This window comes from Mirounga angustirostris, unplaced genomic scaffold, assembly GCF_029215605.1.
Source record: "Mirounga angustirostris isolate CCGP_5_RB_7025 unplaced genomic scaffold, mMirAng1.0.hap1 SCAF_11, whole genome shotgun sequence".
In the NCBI taxonomy this organism is placed as follows: Eukaryota; Metazoa; Chordata; class Mammalia; order Carnivora; family Phocidae; genus Mirounga; species Mirounga angustirostris.
Genome location: NW_026991719.1, coordinates 85,785,242 through 85,794,668, shown reverse-complemented (window position 1 = coordinate 85,794,668; position 9,427 = coordinate 85,785,242). Strand labels below are relative to the sequence as shown.

The window sequence follows — 9,427 nt, the reverse complement described above, 5'->3', positions numbered from 1 at the left end:
GACTCAGCAACAGGTAGCTTGGGAAAATATGAGAAACACTGGTGCTCTGCCTTTTCTGGAAAGATCACTCTGGGTGCGTTGTGGGGAGAAGGGACCCTGTTTTCTTGACTGTACCAATCTGGAGTGGAGTTTCCATCTTGCTGACTTAGCAGGGGAAGGGAGGGTATAGGTCTTTGCTCAAATACCAGACTCTCACCGTCCTTACTAAATTTTCCTAGATATTCTTGAATAAATGTTTCTTTACTTGCTATATGCCCTCAGGACCATTTATAGATAATTTAGATAGTTTGATTTTTAAAAAAACAATTTTTTCAGTTTCACTCTGGAACAGATTCATAGAGCTCCTCAAGCTATCATGCCAGAAGTGGAACTTTTGGCAATCTTTATTAGTCACCTCTTTAAAAGCCCATTCCACATCAAAATGCCAAGAGCATGAGCATGGAAAGGGTCATGAAGTGGCCACTGAATGCCATGTCCATTAGTGCACTTTTAGATCTCCTTCACCATGAATAGCAACGCATTGTCTGGGTGTAAGTGTCCCAATTATTCAAAACCTGGAGGATCTTGGACTCAAGAACTATCACTATGGGGCTAGAATCTCCCACTCACATAGGGATGGCACTCCATCGGTGGAATACATTACGTCGATTAGATGCCAGTGATAGCCACCAAATAGCAGCAGAGAAGCCATGCAGTCCGTTTGTTAAGAATGGGTAGGGCCCATTTCTTGAGCTGTATGTTTTAAGTATTTGTCATACTTCCCTGTATTTTAAGGGAACTCAAATGAAAAACACCACAATTAGGACAGAGGCAGTGGGACAAGTGCACAATGAAGACCCTATCTATTTCCTCTGACCTAGTCATTTGAAGTAGCACAAAACACCAGAGAGAGGACCTGATGGCTCATGAGGTAAAAGTAAACCGAATGTTGCACCCCAGTGTTCTTAGCAGCAATGTCCGCAATAGCCAAACTGGAAAGAGCCAAGATGCCCTTCCACAGATGAATGGATAAATAAGATGTGGTCCACATATACAATGGAATATTACTCAGCTATCAGAATAGATGAATACCCAACTTTTACATCAACATGGATGGGACTGGAGGAGATCATGTTAAGTGAAATAAGTCAAGCAGAGAAAGTCAATTATCATATGGTTTCACTTATTTGTGGAACATAAGGAATAGAATGGAGGACATTAGGAGAAGGAAGGGAAAAATGAATGGGAGGGGAATTGGAGGGGGAGACGAACCATGAGAGACTATGGACTCTGAGAAACAAACTGAGTGTTTTAGAGGGGAGGGGGGGTGGGGGGATGGGCTAGCCCGGTGATGGGTATTAAGGAGGGCATGTACTGCATGGAGCACTGGGTGTTATACACAAACAATGAATCATGGAACACTACATCAAAAACTAATGATATATCATATGGTGACTAACATAATGTAATAAAAATAAAATTTAAAAAATTAAAAAAAAAATAAACCAAATGTTTAACATGAACCACTTATAACATTTATAAAATTTGCAAAGTTGGGGGCAAAACTTCAAATGGGGTTCTACAGGCCATATTCCTAATTATTTGAAATGTTTAAGTCAACCAATAAATTGTAAAAATATGGCTTGGCAAATATAAGTTCATAACAGCCTGAAAGGTCCAGTTTGGGTTTTGAATTCATAGACTGCTCTACCTTTTGAGCCTTCGGTGTGGGAAGACTACCACCAACCCTCCAGGCCCATTGCCCTAGACTAGGCCTCAGGCATTAGCCAGTCTGCCTTCTCTTCCCACCCTGAGTTTTATCCCCCACCTTTGAGGACTCATCTGTGTGTATGTGGAGAACCCAGCAACTCATTAACTGTTCCTCATGTCCAGCCACGCCCCCTCCCCATAGCCACCTAGAAGTACATACTCCAACAGTGCAGTTAGTCCTCAAACAGACAGCCCCAGTGAAGGGCACGGTGGTGCTGGAAGCAGGCTTGGGTCCATTTGGATGAAGAGTTCAGGTGTCCCAGGTATCTCGAGGATGATATCGAGGGGGCTAAGACACAGAGTGTACATATATTCCTTTGGCCCCAACACTGGGCTTTTGGCCCCGTGGGAAGAACATATCAGGAAGAGAACCAAAGAGAGTCTTCGAAGCATGAAGTTCAGCATATGGGCCTCTCTTGATAGGGTCTAAGAAAAATGTTGTATTTAATAACTCGTACAGCATGAATTAACTAATCAGACACAAATTGAGGGCCTTCAAATCGCACTCATGGACGGTTCTCAATTTACCCTGCCCTTTCCATTTAAATAATGCTGATGAAGAGCCCTGTCCCTTGTCTCACTATGTAGTTCTGGTCGTATAAGAATTACTATGTGATAATACATTTTATTTATTTTTTTAAAGACTTATTTATTTATTTTAGAGAGAAGGGGGAAGGAGCAGAGGGAGAGAAAGAGTCCCAAGCAGACTCCCTGCCAAGTGCAGAGGCCGATGCGGGGCTTGAACTCACAACCCTGAGATCGTGACCTGAGCTGAAATCGAGTTAGACGCTTAACTGACTGAACCACCCAGGCACCCCTGTGATGATACATTTTAAAATGCCAACACTGGTGGGACGCCTGGGTGGCTCAGTCGGTGAAGCGTCTGCCCACAGCTCAGGTCATGATCTCAGGGTCCTGGGATCGAGATCCACGTCGGGCTCTCTGCTCAGCTGGGAGTCTGCTTCTCCTTCTCACTCTCCCTCTGTGATTTCCCTCTCTCTCAAATAAAATCTTTAAAATGCTAACATTGGTGAAAAGAAAAAGTTGAGGATGCGTTACATTTTTTTCACTTTATAAACATTAATTGAGCACCTAAGAAGGGGGAGAACAGAGTGCTTGATATTTGGGGAAGGAAGGATAAATTAAACTTCTAAGGTTGCAATTACTCAGAATCTCGCAATCCGTACAGTTCCCGAAGGGGTGGAGCAGTAGATACACACACACACACACACACACACACAATTTTAATATTAGTTAGAACATGAGAGTGCTACCACAGAATATGAAAGAGGTATTGATGCCAAATACAATCACTAGGCAACCTTCTTAAATGTAGAAACAGGATCTTCTACCATCAAACTTCTGGCCTTCCTTTGATCCTCTACTCTGGTAAACTAAGACTTCATTTTTCTTAAACAGCTTCCAGATTTTAGGCCCATTTTCTCCCTTTCCTCTTAATTCATGGTCATTTTTATTAGGAAATATTTCAGACCTACGTGGTCTATGGTATAGACACTACCACATCCATTTACCCACAACCCTACTCAAGAAATACATTACAAATACAACTGAAGCCCACGGTGTACCTGTAGTATGTTAAACTGCATCTTCCAAAAAGAAATTCCCAAGTCCTAATATCTGGTCCCCGTAAATCTGACTTTATTTAGAAACCAGGTTTTGCAAATGTAACTAGACTAAGGGACACAAGGTGAAATCATCCTGGATTTAGGGTGAGCCTAAATCCAATGACTAATGTAAGTGTAAGAGCAAGGAGAGGGAGAATTGAGTCACAGACACACCGGAAAGGTCATATGAAAATGGAGGCAGATATTGGAGTTATGCTGCCACAAGCGGAGGAATTTCAGGAGTCAACAGAATCTGGAAGAGGCAAGGAATATTCTCTCCTGGACCTTCAAAGGAAATGTGGATGTGTCCTCAAAGTGATTTCACCTGGAATCAGAACTCCAGGACTAGAGAACTGCCAGAATCAGCCCCCAGAGTGTGAGGGTATGAAGTTCTGTTTTAAGCTACCCACTTTGTGTAATTTGTTATGACAGAAGTAGAAATCTAAGACAGCCCCTCCCCAATTGAATTCTCCACCGTCCCTCTACATAAGACATAATGATTTTCCTAAAAAAGCTCTTTATCATTGCATTATAGGGCCTTTCTGCATGCTACATATGCATGCATTTCCAACGCTTACTTTTTAATATATATATATATATATATATATATATATATATATATATATATATATATATATATCCAAAATCAATGTATGCTTGTTTTACATGGTTTGAAAACTCATATACATTGTGTCAGTGTTTGTATTCTTCTGGAATGAGCTTGTTCCCTTATCCAGTATTTTGCACTGCCACCAACCATAGTTTGTCCTTCTAGGAGGTCTTTCTCTGTGTCCCAGGTCTTGGAGAATTCCATTCTCATGCTCAGCTCAGACCTTACTGTCTACCTGAAACAGCAATGCTTCCCTGAATTAATGCTGCTCCTACCAAAGATGAAGCTTGGTTTCCCCTCATTCCTTGCTTGAAATGAATGGTTCTCAAACTTTATTGAGATTCAGAATCACATGGGGGGCGGGGAGGGGGGGGCTTCTAAACTATGACTGATGGCCCAGCACCAGAATTACCAATTCAGAAGGTATAGAGTGAGGCCTAAGGATTTGCATTTCTAACAAGTTCCCAGGTGATGCTGCTGCTGCTGGTGCATATCAGCCCAGTACAAACCAGCACCATCTGGTCTCCAGGTAAGCTAGGTCATTCGTCAGGTACTTCAAAAGAATGCAGTAGGGACAACTTCATCCTTCTTTATATAAATTGTTTGTAAGTTTTTAATGAATTGGAGGATGAATAAAAGAACCTAAAACAGGCTTACCAAATGGTTGAAAGTGATTCCTTTCAATAATAGGTGGGCCAAAACAAAAAGATACAAAGATAGATTAAATTCATTGTAATATATCTAAAAAATCTGCAGCTTAATCATTTTAAACAAACTTTTATTTTCAACTTCAAAATGCTGTCACATCTCTCAAATATATGATGAAATTGGAACAAAACCAGTGGTGATAAAATTTTGAAAGACAAATAAATATCAGAAAATCTCCATTCCTTGAAGAACAAATTCATTGTGGCTTTCTTCGTTCATGTCTTTCTATGCCTCCGAACTGTAGATGAAATAAGAGACAATTAACAAGTGAACTTGATTAAAATGCAATAGTGACTTTCTAAGTCTAAGAATAAGCAATCCTATTTACGTTTGAGCTAAAAGGAGAAATAATGTATCCCTCTTGTAACCCAGACCCCTGGGTAAAAGAGTGCTTTTGCATAATCTGATGTCCTCAATTCTGTGACACACCAAACTCAACTGCTATTTTTTTTTTAAAGATTTTATTTATTTATTCACTAGAGACACAGAGAGAGAGGCAGAGGGAGAAGCAGGCTCCCAAGGAGCAGGGAGCCCGATGCGGGACTCGATCCCAGGACCCAGGGATCATGACCTGAGCCGAAGGCAGACGCTCAACCATCTGAGCCACCCAGGCGCCCTCAACTGCTATTTGCCAAACCCAAAAGGTTAGTTTGTTTTGTTGTGAGGCAACATCCTGGTATTTAGGCATTTCTTTGATTTTAATACTCTGTGCTCTATCCATAAGCAACACTCCTTTACCTCCCAGACCCCAGGTTCCAATATCTGTAAAAGAAGAAAGTTAAAGAAAAGGACAAAATATGTTGGATATAGATTGAGTTAATTACCAATCCAGTGATAAACAATAATCTTACCGTGACTATTTTTTTTTTTCTTTTCACTGCCCCCTGAAATATAAACATTTACAACTGAACAAATGGTTAGGCATCAATCATTTAATGTGGTCCTAAATAAAATTCTTACCATACCTGTGTTAGTCACATTCTCAGAGGAATTCTCTCCCACTTAGTATAAGAGACCGTATTTCTGTGGCTATATGATGAAAGCCCAGCTAGTGTTCATTTAAGTTCCTTTAGCTGGGTGTTCTGGTAACTGTGTTCTAAACAAACATTGGTCTCTGCTACCAGGGCTGACGCATTTCCCACCTGTTGAAGACTTACAGCTACAACTGAAAGGACTTGAAACTGTGAATGAAGTACATTTCAGAATATGCTGCATTCTATACCAATATACAAAATTAACATTAAACTGGCTCACAGAACTAAATTTTTGACATTGATTTTGTTATTTACTTCACTGAGAAAATTCAGAAGCATAATTGATTTTATGTCAGGCATGGCTGGATGATACATAAAGCTACACACAGATACCTGGGTTCTCTGGAACTGCTCTCTTCTGGGTCCAGATCTTTTTCAGGCCCCTTTTCAGGTTCTTCCTTTCTGATCACTTCTACTTTCTTTTCCTCACCTCCAGCTTCTCGGGCCTCATCATCAGAGCTTTCATACCTATATTTACTGGCTTCATTAGTGAAGAACAGTACGGACTTTGGGACCAGAACTTCACGGAAAAAATAGCCCAATTTATAATCGGTGGCGACATCGAGTACTCTGCCCTCAGGAGAATCAGGAGGGTAGAAGTAGGTGAAGAAAGAATAGCTGGGCATCTTCCTAGTGGTGGATACAACGCTTCTGTGGCCCTCACGTTTCTGCAGCTTGCTCATTTTCACGGTGACATTTTTCCCCTCTTTCCAGTAGATCTCACACCCTGTGCTGCTGATAATTTCTGGTCCTTTGGAGAAGAAGGGATCAGAATCATCTGGGTCTGATCGCATTTGGTATGTTTTTGTCAGGACTTCGTTGAAAAAGTATTCGTTTGACTTGAAGATAAATTCTATGGTGAAGCTCATTGGTTCCTCCAACCCTGGAAATTTAATTTTTACATCTTTCAAGTGCTCTAGTACAAGTTCATCATTTTTTCGGATCATCCTCCCAAGGATCTTCACATTTTTAAAAGCCGTCAACCAAAAGTGAGGTATGCCGTTTGTTTGCCCTTTTCCCGCAGGCTCTCTTTCCATTTCCCCCCACGCGCCTTCCTGGACACCTACTTGCCACCGACATTCACCTTCTGTGGGCTCGTGGGTTGCATTGACGATCGCAGATCTCTTCTCAAACAGAGGTTGGTAGAAGGTGGCATACTTTTTCTCTAGATCGTGAAAATCTCTGTAGAATTGAGCCTCTACTTGTGCATATTGGGCCTGGAGGTTTTTGAGAGCTTTGACCCGCAGCTTAACCGCTAAAGGCAAGTGCTGAGCACCGCCTGCCTTTGAGCTGGGTGCCCCAACAGGGGCTGCAAGGGCCTGAGGACTTGATGGCCACTCGCCAAGCTGGACCTTGTCCGGGGCACAGGCCCCAGCCTCCCAGGACTCGAAGGCATCGCCCAGGGCCTCACCCTCTTTGACCTGGGCCTCTGCTGTCGGTTCCTCTGCCTTTTGGGATGCAGCCTCCTCTGTTGGTTCCTGCGGCCCCCAGGGCGGGGTGCCCTCTGCCTGGTACTCGCCCACCCAGACCGCTGCTTCCTCTCTCGGGTGCTCCTGATCCTGGGGTGCTGGTCCTTCTGCTGGGTCTTCCACCTCTGGAGGCGCTGGTCCCTCTCCAGGGTCCTCGGGCTCCTGGGAGTGGCGCCTGACCACCACGCCGCCTGCGTGGGGCCGGACCAGGACATGGTCGTCATCATGGATACGGTGTAGAAGGGAATGGACCAGAGCCCTGAAGAGGGACCAAAAGCGCGTCATGGGGGCCTGAGGAGCAGCCGCGGCGACTTCTGGGACTTCTGCTCCATCTTGGCCATTGTCTTCCTCCTCTTCACTCTCTTCCTCTTCCTCCTCATTCTCTTCCTCGTTTTCCTCCTCTTCTTCCGACTCATACTCAGATTCCTCCTCGTTCCCAAACTCAAACTCGAACTCTGGAGACTGGTACTCATAGTCTTCCTCGTCCCCGAACTCGAGCTCCTCTTCTTCCTCCTCTTCCTCATCCTCTTCCCCGTCCTCCTCCTCTTCTAGCAGCTTTACATCCCAGCTCTTTTCCATGGCCTGGGAAGTCTTCTGCCCACCCTCCTCCTCAGGAAGGGCTCTAGAAATCCCTTCAGGAGCCAGGAAGGCTGTGCCCTCCTCGACTCCATCCACCCCTTCTGAAGGGGACACCGGATCTCCAAATGTTCTGGGGTTCTGGCCACCTGTGATCAGACTTTGCTCCTCTATGGCAGACATGGCAGGAGGGACTCGCCAGTCAGTGCCTCAACTGGAGCTTTCATCTGGCTGCAGCGACGACTGCCATGAAGATGGCGGCCGCTGAAGTGACTGACCCTGAGGGGAGGCTATTGGCCGCAAGGCCTGTCGGGAGGCAGTGAGGGTGGCACAGAAGATGGCTTCCAAGAGTACAACATTCTGTGAAGATGCCCGGGGAAGCCCCGCGACAGGAAGCGCAAAGGGGCAGCCCAAGGAGTGGCCAAACAAGTCTGTGCCTGAGGTGGCAGTGGAAAAGGCAGGAATGAATCATTTGGGCTGGTGATGGAAGGTGGAACTTGGAAGGGTCAACAAAGGGGCACTTCCTCCACCATGAGCTCAAAGCTCATTTGTTGAGAAGCAATGATTGACATGCTTGGGGTCCAATGGGTGATGGTGGACTTCAGCTTCCCTCTAGGCCCTAGAGTACTCTATGAGTTACTCTTTAATCTCACACAAGTCCCCACTCTTATATTCTAGCTTTGAGACAAATCAGTGTCCAGCTATGAGAGTACTTTGTTTCCCGTTTTCCTCCTTAGGTGGCTCATACCAATAGAAATCAGTTATTTTTTTTTTAAGTGGATAAATCAAATAGCAATAATGGCAATAACCTCCCATAAGAGAAGGATAGAGAATTTGGACGATTTGGCATCATTAACACTACTTGGGAGAGAGGAGGGGAGATGGCGAAAGAGTAGGGGACCCTAGATTCTTCTGGTCCCTTGAATTCAGCTTGATAATTATCATATCCTTCTGAACACCTGTGAATTAAACTGGAGATCTAAGAAAAGATTTGCTGCAATTCTACAAATAGAAAAGTGACCACTTTTTTGCAAGATAGGAGGCATGGAGAAGTGAAGCTGAGGGGATAGATCAGAAGATAGCCAAGGGGGGCAGTAGCTTCTGTAAGCTGGCTACTGGAAAGTGATATAGCAGTGGAGCCCAAAATTAGAACTTTTAGAAGTCTGCTCTGGTGAGGGACATTTCTGCCTGAAAGATGCTCAGGTGGTGAAGTGAGGCAGAATCCTAGGTGGGACAGTGTGGTCTCAGGATCCCTGGGGTCACAGAAAGAACAGGGGTGCCTGAGTGTGGCAGAGCTCCCCAGCATTGGAGTGGGGAACCCGGCTGCAATCAGTAAGCCCAGGAGTGTGCTTTCAGCTCAGTGTTGCCATAAACTGTGAACTGCCGTAGGATCGGGCAACCACTCTCCCAAATTAGTAAGATTGATAAACCCCTGGCCAGACTTTCAAAAAGAAAAGAGAAAGAGCCCAAATTAATAAAATCATGAATGAAACAGGAGAGATCACAACCAACACCAAGGAAATACAATTACAAGAACATATTATGAGCAACTATATGCCAACAAATTAGGCAATCTGGAAGAAATGGATGCATTCCTAGAAACATAAACTACCAAAACTGAAACATGAAGAAATAGAAAACCTGAGCAGACCCATA

General features: G+C 44.1%; 1 protein-coding gene across 1 annotated transcript; it reads right to left on the bottom strand.

Annotated features, from left to right (window-relative positions):
* Nucleotides 1–4,780: 4,780 nt before the first annotated feature.
* Nucleotides 4,781–7,954, bottom strand: LOC135361876 (nucleosome assembly protein 1-like 1). The gene is made up of 2 exons (XM_064573612.1): nt 6,060–7,954; nt 4,781–4,930 (listed from the first exon to the last, which is right to left on the bottom strand). The coding sequence occupies exons 1-2, from the start codon at nt 7,952–7,954 to the stop codon at nt 4,918–4,920; spliced, it is 1,908 nt and encodes a 635-aa protein (XP_064429682.1). The 3' UTR covers nt 4,781–4,917.
* Nucleotides 7,955–9,427: the final 1,473 nt, after the last annotated feature.

Coding starts and splice junctions, on each gene's coding strand:
- LOC135361876 (XM_064573612.1), bottom strand. CDS start 7,954: ATGTCTGCCATAGAGGAGCAAAGTCTGATCACAGGTGGCCAGAACCCC.